Here is an 18,552-nt window from a genome sequence, read left to right on the forward strand (position 1 = left end):
CTCATTTATGTAATGCTCAGCTTCCAGCTAAATACTACCTTCATTTTCTAAATGACAGTAAAGCTCAACAAAGTATAATTGGTACCATTTACAAAACCACTATATAACAAAGCCAGGATTTAAATACATTGGGTAAAATATGTTCTGATTAATTATATTTCAGTATTAAAAATTGTTTTTAATGTGCATAGAGTTGATACAAAATGTTACATTGGTTTCAGGTGTGCAACATCGTGATGGAGCGTCTCTATACATTATGCTAAGGTCACTACAAGTGTAGCTACCAACTCACTGTACAGTGTGATTATGGTATCACTGACTATATTCCCTATGCTGTACCTTTTATTCCCTATTATTTCAGTATTACAGATGTGTGAATATTGAAAATAATTGCGATTACAGAATTTAAGATTTTTAGAGCCCTTTATTCTTATGGTATAAGGTTATGCACATTCACTAAGAGCTGTATAATGTAATACTTATGTAACATTTTGAATTTGAAAAGCACTTGTTGAACTGCAGAATAAGTAAGGCAAATGTTATTTGGTCATTACTTTGTAGTCACTTGAGAGATTTTATGAGTTTAATTCTTTTTTTTAATTGAAGTATAGTTGGCATCCAATGTTAGTTTCAAGTGTACAACGTAGTGGTTCAAGTTTATATGTTATCTTCATTGTAAGTGTAGCTACCATCTGTTGCCATATAATGGTATTACAATGTTATTGACTATATTCCCTATGCTGTACCTTTTATCCCCATAACTTATTCCATAACTGGAAGCCTGTATCTCCTTTTCACCCATTTTCACCCACCCTTCTCCCCCTATGGCAACCACATTTGTTCTCTGTATTTATGGGTCTGTTCATGCTTTTTGTTTTTGTTCTTTAGATTACACATATAAATGGAATCATGGTATATTTCTCTCTCTTGTTTCATTTAGCATAATTCCCTTGAAGTCTGTGTTGCAAATGGCAAGATCTCCTTTTTATGGCTGAATAATATTCATGTGTGTGTATGTGTACATTACAGCATCTTTATCCATTTATTTATTGGACACTTGGTTGCTTCCATATCTTGGCTGCTGTAAATAGCCCTGGAATGCACATAGGAATGCATGTATCTTCTTGTATTATGTTTTCATTTTCTTTGGGTAAATGCCCAGTAGTGGAATTACTGGATCATATGGTATCCTTTTTTTTTTTTTTTTTAATGTTTGTTTATCTTGAGAAGGAGAAAGAGAATCCCAAGCAGTCTCTGCACTATCAGCACAGAACCCGATGCAGGGTTTGATCTCATGAACTGTGAGATTATGATCTGAGCTGAGATCAAGATTCAGATGCTTAACCGACTGAGAGCCACCCAGGTGCTCCGCTCATATGGTAGTTCTAATTTTAAGTTTTTGAGGAACCTCCATCCAGTTTACCACAGTGGCTGCACCAATTTACATCCTCACCAATATTTGTTATTTCTTGTCTTTTTGATTCTACTCATTTTGACAAATGTGAGGTAGTATCTCGTATTTTTGATTTGCATTTCCCTGATTAGTGATGTTGAATGTCTTTCATGTGCCTGTTGGCCATCTAGATGTTGTCTTTGGAAAATATCTATTCAGGTCCTCTGCCTATTTTTTTTTTTATTTTATTTTTAATTTTTTTTAATTTACATCCAAATTAATTAGCATATAGTGCACCAATGATTTCAGGAGTAGACTCCTTAATGCCCCTTACCCATTTAGCCCATCCCCCTTCCCACAACCCCTCCAGTAACCCTCAGTTTGTTCTCCATATTTATGAGTCTCTTCTGTTTTGTCCCCCTCCTGTTTTTATATTATTTTTGTTTCCATTCCCTTATGTTCATATGTTTTGTCTTTTAAAGTCCTTACATGAGTGAAGTCATACGATTTTTGTCTTTCTCTAATTTCACTTAGCATAATACCCTCCAGTTCCATCCGCGTAGTTGCAAATGGCAAGATTTCATTCTTTTTGATTGCTGAGTAATACACCATTGTGTATATATACACATCTTCTTTATTCATCCATCGGTGGACATTTGGGCTCTTTCCATATTTTGGCCATTGTTGATAGGGCTGCTATAAACATGGGGGTGCATGTGTCCCTTCGAAACGGCACACCTGTATCCCGTGGATAAATGCCTGGTAGTGCAATTGCTGGGTCGTAGGGTAGTTCTATTTTTAGTTTTTGAGGAACCTCCATACTGTTTTCCAGAGTGGCTGCACCAGCTTGCATTCCCACATCTGCCTATTTTTTTAATGGGATTATTTGTTTTGGTTTTGGTTTATTATTATTATTTTTTTTGATGTTGAATTATAAAAGCTCTTCATATATTTTGGATAGTAACCATTTATCAGATACATCATTTGGAAGTATTTTCTCCCATTTAGTAGGTTGCCCTTTTATTGATGGCTTTCACCTTTTATTGATGGCTTACTTCTCTGTGCAAAATCTTTTTATTTTGCTGAAGTCCCAATAATTTGCTTTTGTTTCCCTTGCTTGAGGAGACATATTTAGAAAAATGTTGCTAAGGCTGATGTTAAAGAGATTATGGTTTGTTTTTTTCTAAGAGTTTTATGGTTTTGGTTTCACATTTAGGTCTTTAATACACCGTGGGTTTATTTTTGTGTGTAGTATATGAGAGGGGCCCAGTTACAGTCTTTTGCACGTAGCTGTCCAGTTTTCCCAGCACCATTTATTGAAGAGACTCTTTTCCTAATTGCATATTCTCGCCTCTTGTGTCATAGATTAATTGACCATATAGGCATGGGTTTATTTCTGGGCTCTCTGTCCTGTTGTTCTATGTGTCTGTTTCTGTGCCAGTACCATACTGCTTTGATTACTACAGCTTTGTATTATGTTTTGAAACTGGGATTGTGATACCTCACCCTCTGTTCTTTCTTAAGATTGCTTTGGCTATTTGGGGTCTTTTGTGGTTCCATACAAATTTTAGGATTATTTGTTCTAGTTCAGTGAAAAATGCTTCTGGTATTTTGATGGGATTATATTGAATCTAGATTGCTTTGCACAATATGGACATCTTAACGATATTCTTCCAGTCTATGGCCATGAAATATCTGTTCATTTGTGTTGTCTTCACTTTTTTTCATCAGTGTTTTTTTTTTTATATTTTCACAGTACTCTTAGCCTCTTGGTTAAATTCATTCTAGATATTTTATTACTTTTGGTGTAATTGTAAATGGAATTATTTTCTTAATTTCTCTTTCCTTGCTAGAATATAGGAATTGCTTAATTGCTACTTCCTTGCTAGTATATAGGAATGCAACAGGTTTCTGTATATTAATTTTGTATCCTGCAACTTTATGGAATTCATTTATTTTTTTTAAGTTTTATTTACTTTTTTTTTATTTACTTTTTTTGTAATGTTTCTTTTTGAGAGACAGAGACAGATAGTGAGTAGGGGAGGGCCAGAGAGAGAGGGAGACACAGAAATCTGAAGTAGACTCCAGGTTCTGAGCTGTGAGAACAGAGCCTGACGTGGGGCTCAAACTCGTGAACCATGAGATCATGACCTGAGCCAAAGTTGTACGCTTAACCTACTGAGCCACCCAGGCGCCCCTAAAGTTTATTTACTTTTGAGAGAGTGTGTGTGTGCGCACACACACATACAGACACGTGCATGCGCACGCCACAGGTGTGTGCATGTGCAAGTAAGGGAGAGGCAGAGAGAGGGAGACACAGAATCCAAAGCAGGCTCTCTGCTGACAGAACCCACAAACCGTGAGATCATGACCTGAGCCCAAGTCAGATGCTTAACAGACTGGGCCACCCAGGCACCCTCATTTATTACTTTTAATAGTTTTTGATGAAATCTTTAGGGTTTTCTATTAGTATGATGTCATCTGCAAATAGTAACAGTTTAATTTTTTTCTTACCAATTTGGATGTCTTTCCTCCCACCCCCAAACCCTTTATTGCTGTGGCTAGAACTTCCAGTAAGTACCATTTGAATAAAAGTGGGTGGACATCCTTGTCTTATTTCTGATCTTAGAGGAGAAGCCCTGTTTTCACCATTGAGTAGGATGTTAGCTGTGGATTTTTCATATATGGCCTTTTATTATGGTGAGGCTTGTTCCTTGTCTTTGTTGCAAGTTTTTATCATGAGTGATACTGAGTTTTGTCAGATGCTTTTTCTGCATCAATTAAGAGGATGTGATTTTTTATTCATTTTGTTATTGTGAATTACATTGACTTGTGAATATTGGACCATTTTTGCAACTTTGGAATAAATCACATTTGACTGTAGTGAATGATCCTTTTAATGTATTGTTGAATGAGGTTTGCTAGTATCTTATTGAGCGTTTTTGTATCCGTGTTCATCAGGGAAATTGGCCTGCAGTTTTCTTTTTTTGTAGTGTCTTTTAAAAAAATATTCTTTTGCATTTAGTGTTTGTTTGTTTATTGTAACGTTTATTTATTTTGAGAGGGGTGGGGGCAAAGAGACAGAGAGAGAATCCCAAGCCGGCTCCACACTCTCAGCATGGAGCCTGATGTAGGGCTTAAAGCCACAAACCGTGAGATCATAACCTGAGCCAAAATCAAGAGTCAGATGATTCACAGACTGAGCCACCCAGGTGCCCCTGTTTATTTATTTTTAAGGTTTCTTTATTTTGAGAGAGAACATGTACATGAGCAGGGGAGGGGCAAGATAGAGAGAATCCCAAGCAGGCTGTGTGTTGTCAGTGCAGCCTGATTCAGGTATTGATCTCACAAATCCTGAGATCATGACCTGATCCAAAATCAAGAGTTGGATGCTTAATCCACTGAGCCATACAAGCACCTGTATTTATTTCTTTTTAAGTAGACTCGATGCCCATGGTGGAGCTTGAACTCATGATCTTGAGATCAAGAGTCCTCTATGTTCTACCAACTGTGCCAACCAGGCACCCCAGGTGTTAACTCCTCTTTAAATGCTTCATGGGGCGCCTGGGTGGCTCAGTCGGTTGAGCGACTTCGGCTCAGGTCACGATCTCGCGGTCCGTGAGTTCAAGCCCCGCATCGGGCTCTGGGCTGATGGCTCAGAGCCTGGAGCCTGCTTCCGATTCTGTGTCTCCCTCTCTCTCTGCGCCTCCCCCGTTCATGCTCTGTCTCTCTCTGTCTCAAAAATAAATAAATGTTAAAAAAAAAAATTAAAAAAAAATGCTTCATATAATTCACCTGTGAGTCCACCTGGTCCTAGACTTTTTGTTTGAGAGTTTTTGGATTACCAATGCAATTTTGTTACTAGTGATTGGTCTATTCTGACTTTCTATTTCTTCCTGATTTAGTTTTGGAAGATTGTATGTTTCTAGGAATTTATTTCTACTAGGTTATTCTATTTGTTGGCATATAATTTTTCATAGTAGTCTCATAATCCTTTTTATTACTGTGATATTGGTTGTTAATTTATTTTATTTGGGTCCTCCTTTTTTGATGAGTCTGGCTAAAGGTTTATCAACTTTATCTTTTCAAAGAACTGGCTCTTGGTTTCATTGATCTTTTCTATTGCTTCTTAGTCTATTTCATTTATTTCTGCTTTGATCTTACCATATCCTTCTACTCACCTTGGGTTTTGTTCTTTTTCTTTGAGGTAATCCAGTATCACTGTAAATTCTCTTAGAACTGCTTTTGGTGTATCCCAGCTTTGGACTATTGTTTTCATTTGTCTTCATGTAATTTTTGATTTCCTTTTTAATATCTTTGTTGACCCATTGGTTGTTCAGTAGCATGTTTAGCTTGTGCGTGTTTGTGTTTTTCCAGGTTTTTTTCTTAATTTCTAGTTTCATATCATTGTGATTAAAGAAAAAAAGATGCCTGTTAGGATTTAAATCTTCTTAAATTATTGAGACTTGATTTTTGTGGCTTAATGTGATCTATCCTAGAGAATGTTCCATGTGTACTCGAAAGGAGTGAGGAATGTGTATTCTATTTGATGGAATGTTCTGTATATATTTAAGCCCATCTGGTATAATGTGTTCAAAGTCACGGTTTCCTAATTTTCTGTCCGAACAATCTATCTAGTGATGTAAGGTGTTAAAGTCCCCACTATTGGGGCTCCTGGGTGGCTCATTTGGTTAAGCATCTGCCTCTTGATTTCAGCTCAGGTTATGATCCCACAGTTTGTGGGATTGAGCCCTGCATCAGGGCTATCAGTGCAGAGTCTGCTTGGGACTCTCTCTCTGTCTCTGCCCTTCCCCTTACTCATGTTTGCTCTCTCTCAAAAATTTTTTTCTAAAAAGTCCCCCACTATTGTAAGTTTCTCCCTTTGTTAATTTTGCTTTATGTATTAAATACTGTAGGTGCTACAGTATTGGGTACATAGATCTTTATAATAGTTATATGCTTTTGTTGTATTGATCTTCTAATTCTGTAATGCCCTTCTTTTTCTCTTATTACAGGCTTTGTTTTAAAGTCGTTTTGTCTGGGGGCACCTGGGTGGCTTAGACGGTTAAGTGTCTGACTTCAGCTCAGGTCACAATCTCAAATGTTCGTGGGTTTGAGCCTGGCATCAGGCTCTATCCTGACAGCTCAGAGCCCGGAGCCTGCTTTGGATTCTGTGTCTCCCTGTCTGTCTGTCCCTCCCCTGCTGGCTCATGCTCTGTCTCTCAAAAGTAAATAAACATTAAAAATAAATGAATAAATAGTCTTTTTGTCTGATAATAATAAGTATTGCTACCCTGGCTTTTTTTTTTCTTTCTTTCTTTTCTTATGGAATATCTTTTTCCATTCTTTCAATCTGTACATATATTTAGGTCTGAAGGGAGTCTCTTGTAGGCAACATATAGATGGGTTTTTTTTTTTTAATCCATTCCATTGTTCTATGTCTTTTGATTGGAGCATATTTAGACCATTTACATTTCAAGTAATAGGTATGTACTTAATGCCATTTTGTTGTTTTCTGATTGTTTTTATAGTTCTTTGCTATTCCCTCTCCTGATCTCTTTCCTTGTGATTGTTGATTTTATTTGTGTTATTCTTGGCTTTTTATGTTTGTTTTTTTTTTTTTTTGTATATATAGTGTTGATTTGTGGTTACCATGAGGTTTATAGATAACATCCTAAGTATGTAGCAGTCTGTATTAAGTTGGTTACTTAAGGTTAAACATATTCTAAGAGAACTACTTCTTTATTCTCCCTTTACATTTTATTTATATGTTGTCATATTTTACATCTCTTTATTGATAATTTTCTTCTAATTATGGCCTCTTCTTTTCCTCTTAAATAAGTATCACTAATGTTTTTTATAAAGCTGGTTCAGTGGTGAACTTTTTTAACTTTTGTTTGGGAAATTCTTTATCCTTCAATTTTTTTTTTTTTTTTTTAAGTTAGTGTGAGCATGAATAGGGGAGGGGCAGAGCAAGAATTCCAAACAGGCTCTACAGTATCAGTGCTAGAGCCTGATATAGGGCTTGAACTCACAAACCGTGAGGTCATGACCTGAGCTGAAGTTAAAGGTCTGATGCTTAACTGACTGATCCACCTAGGTGCCATTATCTTTCCTTCAATTCTGAATGGTAACCTTGCTGGGTAGACTATTTTTGATTGTAGGCTTTTTCTTTTCAGCTCTTTGAATACATCATGCCAATCCTTTCTGACCTGTAAAGTTTCTGCTGAAAAAATCAGCTGATGGCCTTATTGGTTTCCCTTGTATGTAACTTTTTGCTTCTTGCCACTTTAAAATTCTCTGTGTTTTGTGCCTGAGTGGCTTAGTCAGTTAAGTATCTGTCTTTGGCTCAGGTTATGAACTCGTGAGTTTGAGCCTCACATCAGACTCTCTGCTGTCAGCACAGAGCGTGCTTTGGATCCTCTGTCTCCCTCTGTCTCTGCCCCTCCTCCCCCTTCCCCCTGCCCTCTCAAATATTAAAAAGAATTTTAGGGGCACTTGGGTGGCTCAGTCAGTTAAATGTCTGACTCTTGGTTTTAGCTCAGGTCATGATCTCACAGTTTGTGAGTTTGAGCCCCGCATTGGGCTTTGCATTGACAGCACGGAGCCTGCTTTGGATTCTGTCTCCCTCTCTCTCTGCCACTTCCCCACCCATACTGTCTCTATCTCTCTCAAAATAAATAAATTTTAAAATCTTAAAAAAAATTGTTTTTATACAATAAAATTCTTTCTGTATCTTTTAAACTTTGACATTTTTTTTTATTTAAAAAAATTTTTTTAAATGTTTATTTATTTTTGAGACAGTGAGAGACAGAGCATGAACGGGGGAGGGTCAGAGAGAGGGAGACACAGAATCTGAAACAGGCTCCAGGCTCTGAGCTGTCAGCACAGAGCCTGATGCGGGGCTCGAACTCACGGACCGCGAGATCATGACCCGAGCCGAAGTCGGCCGCTTAACTGACTGAGCCACCCAGGCGCCCCTAACCTTTGACATTTTAATTTGTTATGGTGTGGACCTTCTTGGGTTCACCTTGTTTGGAACTCTCTATGCTTCCTAAACCTGGATATCTTTTTTCTTTTCCAGGTTAGGGAATCTTCCATACAGTTTTCTTAACATCTTTTATCTAACTTATATCATTCTAAGAAAACCATATATAGTACGTGTAGCATTCAGAGTATATATTAATTGATTATGTCATCAAGGTTTCTGGTCAACTGTAGGCTATTAGTAAAGTTTGGGAAGGGGGGTCAGAGTCATTCATGGATTTTAGGGTTGGTGGCTCCATAACCTATGTGTTGTTCAAGGGTCAACTGTGGTTGGAGAGAAAAGTTATCATAATCTTAAACCTGTAAGTTCAACATAATGTGTTCATACCCTAAGAGAAATAAATGTAACCTAGTAGAGATAAGAAAAGTTTAATGGCAAAAGATGGTTTTGAACTAAGTCTTAAAAATATGTATTATAGGTCCTTAATTTTTTTAATATTACAGGCCATACCACACCTGACCCCTAATACACACACCACAAACAAATAAAACCTATAGTCTCCTGCATTGTACCCTTGTTCTCATTTCTTTCTTATTTTTCTCTCATTTATAGTGATTTCTTTAATGTGAAAACTTACGTTTCATTAAACTTCTTTTTATAAATCCTAAAAGATATATTCAAAGGAACCTCCCTTTTAGCATGTAAAAGTTGAATTTAATATATTTTTATCCAAATTAAGTAAATCTGTATTAATCTGTCTCCATCTACCAAATATCTGAGTCAAAAACTTAGCACTCTTCTTAGGCTCACTCTGTATTCAGAAAGTTACCTAGTCCTATTGATTCTTGTTCACCGGCCCTTTCTGTCTGCTCTTGTTGCAACAGACTAGTTCAGGCCCAAATCATGTACCTCAATTGTTGCAAAAGGTTCATTAGAAAACCCTCACTTACCAAAAGTCTAACTTCTCAGTCTATCCTTGCCACCTTCAATTGAGTCTCATTGCTTATAAGTTAAGGTCTAAACCCCTTAGTATTGAGTATACAAATTTATTAAGGATAGCCTCTCCTCTCCTATTAACAATATTATATACCTAGTTCTTCACCTTACTGGAATTATTAAAGTTCTCCACGACACTAGCTTTCTTGGGTCATATACTCTGCATTAGCTGTTTGCCCAATAAAGTACCCCTCTTTACTTGGACAAAAGCTACTTATAACATAAATATTACATATGATGAAGCAATCTCAGACCTTCCAGGCAGAGTTAAGATCAACTCCTCTGTTTCTATTAACATTTCAAGCATATTCATGGTCAGGTACCACATTGCCCTGCAGTTGGATGTTTTTATGTCTGTTTATTTTGAAGGTGACTTTGAAAGTAAGGACAGCACTTTATTCTTGCAAGTTTTTAATTTATTTTTTAATCCCTAGTTATATAGCAAGTACTCAAAACAATGTTGAATGAGTGAATATTTCATATTACTTGTATGTAAAAAAGTCATTTAACACTAATATTGTGAACTTTGTTCCCCCATGTAACAGAAATTCAAATCTTCCTATGAAACATTATTGAATTACGATACACTTACAGAACATACTGACTTAGTACTCTTCAGGCTTCACTGGGAAAATGTTGCAGTCAGTTTGATGCTAAATGACAGAAAACAGAAATATGAAGAAGGAAAAATGACAAACAGCACAAATTCTGAGAACAATGAAGAAAAGTCAGAAGAGCACATGGATGTGAGGCTAAACCATTGCTTAGCCTATGTTCTCCATACATCAGGCACTACGGGGATACCTAAGATTGTCAGAGTCCCTCATGCATGTATATTGCCAAACATCCAACATTTTCGGTGAGTTCTGTCCTTTGAATCCTTCTTCAAAACTTGTATTTTAAGGGGAAATACTTTTTTAAGTGAACTCTACCCCTGACGTGGGGCTCCAACTCATGACCCCAAGATCAAGATTTGCATGCTCTACTGACTGAGCCAGTCAGGTATCCCAAGGGAATAATTTTTTTAATATACATTCTTTATAACTCTTGTTCCTAAATTGGTAGTCATAAGTAGTTGGCTCTCTTGTTTTGGCTATATCTGAACTTTAGTTCTCTGCAGGCTGGGGCTTCACCTCTCTGATCCAGACCTGGAGCCGGACAGAGAGCAAATAAATGATATGCTTGGAAGCTTTGCTTCTTAATTATTAAGAAGAAGGAAGTGTGTTCCTGGCAGAGGTACAGCAGAAGAATGGGGGAAAGGAAGAGTTTGGCTTGCAAGAGTGTTATCAGGGCAGAGAGGAGGAAAGAGTGGGAGGGCAGGAGCCATGTGACTCGAGGCAGGAGCCTGGTATGCCCTGTTGAAGAATTTTGAACTTAATCCAATAGATATAAAAATATTTCCATTTCATTAAGTTCATTCCTGTAGCATTGTAGACTTTGGTTTGCTCTTGTGGTCAGGAGATGAGAAATCTCTATGAAGTTGATTCTCAACTTGACAAGAAAGAAGGAAATACAAGAGGAAGGGAACCAAAGGGGAGTAATCTTAGGAAATCAAAAGAGGAAACAGAAACAAATATAGAAATAGAAACTTTGTGAGACAAGTATATATTTTTATGTCATTGTAAGTTATATATAATTTAAAAATTTCTAACCACATTTTAAAAGTACAAAGAAATAAAAAATTTAACAAATATTTAATTCAGTATATCTAAAATATTATTTCAGTATGTAATCAAAATGAAAATTAGTGAAGTATTATATGCTTTTATGCTTATCTTAAATCTAGCTTGTATTTTACACTTCCACATCTCAATATGGATTAGCCACATTTTTGGTGCTCAAAAGGCACATGTTTCTAGCGACTATCATTGGATGGTGCAGGTCTAGAAAAAGGGAATGGTGAAATGATGCAGACAGGTGTCTTGTAATTGACAGTCTAGTCTTTAGTGACTTTATTTCTGAGGGCCCAAGACTGAGGACAGATTACATTAGGCTGTGCTAAAGGATGAGAGATAAGGAAATGGAGATAAGAAAGTAAAGTGTTCATTTCTAGAAGCTAGTTTTAATGGGAAAGAAAGAATTCTGGGCAGGTGCAGATTTATTTTTGAGATGGAAGACATTTATGGGCTCATGGTAGAGAATTGATAGGAAGAGTTGGTTTGAAAAATCAAGAGATAGTATTGTAAAGGAGTTAAGATACCTTGAGATGGAAGGGTAAGGAATGTTCAGAAGCTGATGGATTGGAACTTTCAGATGAAAGGCAAAGCAGTACATTAAGAGTATGAGAGGTGAGGTGGGGTGGAGATGCAGGAGAATTGAAAAGAGTGAAGCAGATTTGGAATCTGGTGGAGGTGGAAGAGGCACTGGGCCAGTAGAGGCAGGAATTGTATGTAAAGTGGGAGCAAGTATTTGCTAGTAAGGAGTAAGGGGCTGATTTCAAATATATGAATTTCTAGGGGCCCTCGGGAGGCTCAGTCGTTTGGGCGCCTGGCTTCGGCTCAGGTCATCATCTTGCCGTTTGTGAGTTTGAGCCTCATATCAGACTCTCCGCTGTCAGCACAGAGCCTGCTTTGGGTCCTCTGTCCCCCTCTCTCTCTGCCCTTCCCTTGTTTGTTCTCTCTCTCTCAAAAATAGATAAACATTAAAAAAAATAATAAAGTATGTGAATTTCTCAATTGCTATTTATGCTTGAACTTAATGAAATCTATTTACCTGTTAAAAATCCCTTTTTCGTTTACTTTCAGGGCCATAAAAGTCACTTGTAGAAGAGATTTATAGTAGGTTCATTCTTGGTTTCCTTCCTGGGAATAAAAGCTACTCCAAAGAAGGAATTTATGGCAACTTCATTTCCCAAAAGTTTTTGCAGTTAGTGAGATAAGGAAAGGTCTAACAAGGCTTCTTTCTGCATCTGTTAAATCCAAAATGTCTTCAGCCTAAAGTAATCTTCATATCAACTATGGGGTTCTGAGTGAGTCCCCACAATATCATATTTGAAGATATTGTGAAATTAAGGTAATCCCTGCTTTTTAGACAGTGAGTTTTGTGTGTTCAGAATGAAGCAATGCCATAGGCTCACCACTGATTATCTATGCTCTGTAATATCCTAACTATATATATTCTGTTCTTTGTTCAGATACTGAGAGAAAAATATCAAATAGTGGGAAAAGGGAATCAGAGGTCTCTATTAAATATATAAGTAGGATAGAAGGAGTCAAGATTCTACCAGAAGAGCAGAACTAGGAGGATATATCAGGGACTTACTGTAAGGAATTGGCTTATGTTTGTGGGGTCTGGCTAAGCAAGACTGAGTCTATAGTGTAAACAGAAAGGGATGATCGTGAGCAGGTTGGAAACCCATAGGCATGTGCTTTTTTCCACAGGCAAGTCAGGAAAGAAGATCCTAGGGGAAGGGAGAGTAATTGTAGACCCAGATGTTGAGTCTTTTTTACAGAAGTCCTCAACACTCTTTTAAAAGTCTTCCAGTTCAGTAAATCGAGCCAACCTGGGATAAATCTCCCCTTTGATTAAAGTCAGCTAACCAGAGACTCTATATCTACAAAATCCCCTCACAGCAGCACCTAGTTTAGTGTTTAATGAAATAACAGGGAGGTATGTGTGCCACTAAATGGCACCCACCTCCCTTCTGTACTCCAGCTCTTGAGAGAATATCCCTTGTTTTGTACCCTAATGGAAAACCTAGAAAGGAAATTCTAGGGACTGTGGTTCAATCCAGCCATACTGACACATCAGAAAGTCATCACAGATGATAAAATATGTCATAGTAAGAAGTGGATATTGTTTTAAATGGCTTTTAATCCTTATATTTATAAAGAGTTATAGGATTAATAGTACCATTTTGGTTAATCTGAGAAAAGAATAAAAATCTGGCCAACATCCAGAAACTTAATGGTCATAAATCAATTTTTAGGATATGTGTTTACCAAATGTTAGACATTTCATATAACTGCATTCTGTTTTGCTTTAGGCTACTTTTCGAGATCACACAAGAAGATGTTTTGTTTCTGGCCTCACCTCTGACCTTTGATCCCTCCGTTGTGGAAATATTTGTTGCTCTATCCAGTGGTGCCTGTCTGCTTATTGTACCAGCTTCTGTCAAAGTGCTTCCATCAAAGTTAGCTGCTGTTCTCTTTTCACATCACAGAGTAACTATTTTGCAGGTACATTTTAGGAGCAAATGAAATGTTTTGTCTTCTATTTAGCATTTTATTTTATTTAAAAAATTTTTTTAGTGATTTATTTATTTTTGAGAGAAAGAGAGACAGAGCACGAGTTGGGGAGGGGTAGAGAGAGACGGGGACACAGAATCCGAAGCAGGCTTCAGGCTCTCCAACCGAGCTGTCAGCACAGAGCCCTATGCAAGACTCCCAACTCACAAACTGTGAGATAGTGACCTGAGCTGAAGTCGGACACTTAAACGACCGAGCCACCCAGGCACCCCTATTATTTAACATTTTACATGTTTTAGAGAATATTTTGTATTCCTGTAGGTTGTTTTTTTACAGTGGACTAATGATAATCTAGTTAGATTATTAAGGGTTGTCTTCTGATGATATCATCTAATTTACTTGAGAATGGGAGAAAAAAATCAGTTAATTCTACCTAGAAAATTATTTCACTGTGCATTTGGAAATAGTAATAACTAGAGGAAGTTGACCTTCACTCAAATCTGTTGGGATACACTTGCCTCTCCTGCCTTAAACTTCAGCTTTCAGTAGAAAATACAAACTTTAAGTTATAATTAGGTAGGAATTTACATTTTCTGACTTTTTATATCAGTATATTTTACATTAACTTATGGAAACAAATACTTTGTCATCTTTAAAGATTTTAAAATGTGTATCAAAGTAGGTGACTGGTATACAAGCCTTAAGATAATTACATTGCAAATGGTTAAAGATACTAGAGAGAATTAGCAAAATTGTATGTGTATCATGATAAACTAAAAATATCAGATTTATATTTAGTGTAAGAGACTCGAGGATGTTAAATTTCTGCCCTAAAGGCAAAATTTGATGTTGACTTTGTTTTTAGGCAATGTTTTTCGTCCTTAAAAAAATATTATGTGTTTACAAATATATATAAAATGAATATAATAATGTGGCTTGCTGGGTATATCAATTGCATATAAATTCTCATCTATGGTGAATCATTCTGTCAGTCTGGGCAGGACTTTAACTTATTTTTCTATAAAATTCAAGGAGCATAATTTTTAGGAAACCTTTTCAAAATACCTTAATAGATTTGAGAGAGAGAGTCATTAAATGGAAGGAGATTTTCCTTCTATGTCAAGTCTATGAGTTTTATCTCTTTAAATCCAATCCCCTTTAGCACAGTTTCAGTTAAATTTACTTTGGCAGTGGTTTTAACCTTTTTGGGGTCATGAGTCCTTGTGAGAAACTGATACACATTTATTAACTATGATTCCAGAACACAGCAAGTTGTGCATATATTCATGGTGATTTTATTTAACTCACAAGACTTAATTTGGGGTATTACCAGCAGATCAAATTTGAGTTTGAGTAAGGAAGAGAAGTACACAAGCTGACAGGATGTCCTTTCTTTTGTATAAGGCATGTCCTGTCTTGTTAGAAGGCGGAGGAGGAGGAACTGTAAAGTATCCTCCAAACTGTAAGGGACTTTGAGAACAAAAAATGAAGCCGGCAACTCCACACAGTTTACATACGTGCAGTTTATGCACGGTAACATAGTGACAGGGAGGACTGGCTGAATGATGATGCAGAGATGTGCAGCTGTTCTCCGTCAAGGCAGGACCTTAGTCTCTAGATTTTATAGACCAAAGATGTATAGGGGACAGCACTGTAGTAAGATCAAAGGGTCTACATGTACCTAATTGGCAGCTAATCTTTACTTAGATCTTGTGGCACCATCTGTGCCTGAAGAAGGGGAGAGAGACTAGATTATTTCGAACACATTTATGGACGGCCAAAGCAAACTTCTCCCTCCCCCCTCAATCCTGACTTTGGCAGACATTTCTAAGGTACAGATATTAATCTCCAGAGGGTACACAATACAAAGCCCCAAGGGAGGTCATCTAGCCGACATGAACGAGACGGAGTGCTACAGATGGATTCGGTGTGGTCAGCTCTCTTGCATGTCTCATAGTGAATTTTAGCTTTGTTGTTAGGGTTCATCTTTTCCTTCCAAATCAGATTTCTCATCAAATGATATATAAGTCATCAAGGATTTTTGCTTATGTGTATAATGTATATTATATACTTTAAAAAGAGCATCCTGTATAGATTTTATTTACGAATAATCTTACCTAAAAAATTAATTTAATTTGTTTTTACTGTTTATTTATTCTTGAGAGAGAAAAAGAAAGGGCGAGAGAGAGAGAGAGAGAGAGAGCGCATGAGCAGGGGAAGGACAGAGAGAGGGAGACATAGAATCTGAAGCAGGCTCCAGGCTCTGAGCTGTCTGTAGCACAGAGCCTGACACGGGGCTCAAACCCATGAACTGGAAGACCTGAGCCAAAGTTGGACTCTTAAATCAACTGAGCCACCCAAACACCCCATAAAGTTTTAAAAATTTAAAGTGGAATATCTTGATTTATTGTGGGGGAGAAAGACCCCAAAGTGAAATAGACTTAGCTTTTGAGGTAAACACTTATTTTGTTTCAGGTATAAGGACCTTTTGGAAAGAAAGGTCCACTTTTTGGTGTTTTACAAACCTAAAATATGTTTGAACTTTTTTTTTGTTTTTTTTTTTTGCACATACTCTGGATAACAAGTTATATTAAACTTGATGCACTTTAAAAGTGAAACCATTTAATTAGAGCAAAATCTTAGGTTGCTAGCCACCAAAATGTCAGCTTAAGTGTTTTGTTTTTGAGAGAGAGGGCACGTGCATGGGGGAGGGAGGAGCAGAGAGAGAGGGAGACTCTCAAGCAGGCTCCACACCCAGCTCGGAGCCCAATTTGGGGCTCAATCTCCCGACTGTGAGATCATCATCTGAGCTGAAATCAAGAGTCGGATGCTTGACAGACTGAGCCACTTAGGCACCCGTGTTTTTCATTTTTATGAGAATTTTACCTTAGAAATTTTGCAAGGAACCTTAACATCCCCTGTTTTTTCTGTTATTTCCTAAGTCCTATTTCTGTGTGCCTAGAATGATTTGGTAACAAAGTACATATATTGACTAGTATTTTGCCGCTAAATTTATCATTTCAGTTTGACTATCTGAAAAGTGTTACTATGCTTTATCTTGCTGAGTATTCATAGCTGTGCATTTATTTATAGAGTTCAAAGTTTAAGTTATTTTTAGCACCGGAAATGAAGGCCAGAACATTTCAGTTTGACAAGAGATTTTCCTTATCGTAAAACTTGGTAGAACAGTTAATTTGGTTGAGGATGCCTTATAAATAGGGTGGCCATTATAATTTATTACCCCCAAACCCTGAATGTTGAGAGTGAATGGAGGTGCTAAATTCCTAGACAAGAATCTGGAACAATAAGTTCATATTGGGATGTAGGGTCATTCTGTTACTTAAATATTTTGACAAACCAAGACTTTAAGTCATCTTTTTGAATTAAAATTCAAGTTGTCCATTAATGCTGCATCTTTTACTGAAAGAAACCATTTAAAAATCTTGATTCACATGGAAATTTTCTATGGTCAAGTAAAGAGATTGGCAGATCTTCTCCCCAAAAAGCAACTAGAAAGCTGGACAAAATTAACAAAAGCAACTACTCCAACACTTTAGAAATCAACCAGAGGCATACAATGATCTGAAAATTGTTTGTTTTTAAACTTTTTCATTTTGGATAAAAATAATGGGAATTTGTGGCATTCTAGACTGAGCTGCTCTTCCTGCCAGCCCCAGCTCAGTCAAAACAGACTTTTCTGTCAGGGCCCACTGTTTATAAGGGAGTTTATTCAATTTGGAATGGTAGGTTATATCCATGCCCAACAGCACTGTCTGTGAAAATGATGAAGTAGGCCAGCAAAGAGGGCAAAAACTTCAATAGTCTGAGGTTGTGGTGGAGGGGAGGGCAAGCACATTCTGGCTAAGGCTGCACTTGTGAATCAGAGACCAGAGAGCCCAAACAGATTCTTGGCTGACCTTGAGGTTGTGTGCATATACGTTAGAGACCCAAAAGGGCCCGTGGAAAATAAAAGCTTGGTTAGGCTTGAAAATGGCCTAAACTTTGAGCTCATCTATCCACACAGATCCATCTCTGTGGACAGTTTCTCCAGTCATTGCTTGACTACTGAGCTATGCACACACAAGGATGACCCATAGGAAGTAAGATATAAAATTGAAAATAAGACTATATATGTAAAACTGAGCAATGACATTAGTGGCCACACATCACTGGAAAGACAGACTACAGATTTAGCCCAGGCTAGTTACTAACAAACAAGCAAACAAAAACAAGCAACAAAACATTTCATAATGATAAAATGGTCAGTACATTAGGAGCTACATTGGTAAATCAAGAAGATGTAACCATTATAAATGTATATCCCCCTAAAACTAGAAGTTCCGAATACATAAAGCAAAACTAGACAGAAATGAGAACTAGATAACCCAATGGTTCAAAATTTTAATACCTCATTTTTAACAACTGAATGAAAAACTAGAAATCAGAACATATAAGACTCGAACAAAATTATCAACCAAATCCCATTTATAGAACACTCCATCCAGTAAATGCAGAATACATTCTTTTCAAGCACATTGATCATATTCTGAACCACAAAACCAGTTTCAGTAAATTTAAAATGTGAGCAAGTGGGATGTATCCCAGGAATGCACATTTGGCTTAACATCTAAAAATCCACTGATAGGGGCACCCAGGTTGCTCAGTTGGTTAAGTGTCCAACTCTTGATTTTGGCTAGGGTCATGATTTCATGGTTCATGAGTTTGAGCTTCACATCAGGCTCTGTGTTGACAGTGCAGAACCTGCTTGGATTCTCTCTCTCCCTCTCTCTGCCCCCCCCTCCACATTTGCTGTCTCTCTTTCTCTCTCTCTTCCCCTCATGCCCTCCCTCCCTCAAAAATAAATAAAAATCCATTGATAATGTACACTACATAAATAAGAGCATGTAATTACCTCAACAGATGAAGGAAAAGTATTTGGCAAAATCTAACACTTGGGATTAAAAAAAAAAAAACCTCTAGTAATTAAA

The 18,552-nt window shown here is 37.1% G+C and overlaps 1 protein-coding gene across 6 annotated transcripts in view; it reads left to right on the top strand.

Annotated features, from left to right (window-relative positions):
• The window catches only part of AASDH (aminoadipate-semialdehyde dehydrogenase), a 43,712-nt gene that overhangs the window by 8,554 nt on the left and 16,606 nt on the right, over positions 1–18,552 (top strand). For 5 of the 6 annotated variants that reach the window (XM_027057199.2, XM_015068538.3, XM_027057192.2 and 2 more), the window contains 2 exons: positions 9,923–10,236; positions 13,363–13,555. In XM_027057199.2, the coding sequence (XP_026913000.1) occupies positions 9,923–10,236; positions 13,363–13,555 (507 nt within the window). Of the gene's footprint in view, positions 1–9,922; positions 10,237–13,362; positions 13,556–18,552 lie in introns of those variants that run through there. The other variant, XM_015068540.3, reaches the window with a different exon arrangement.

This window comes from Acinonyx jubatus, chromosome B1 (genome assembly GCF_027475565.1).
Source record: "Acinonyx jubatus isolate Ajub_Pintada_27869175 chromosome B1, VMU_Ajub_asm_v1.0, whole genome shotgun sequence".
NCBI lineage: Eukaryota > Metazoa > Chordata > Mammalia > Carnivora > Felidae > Acinonyx > Acinonyx jubatus.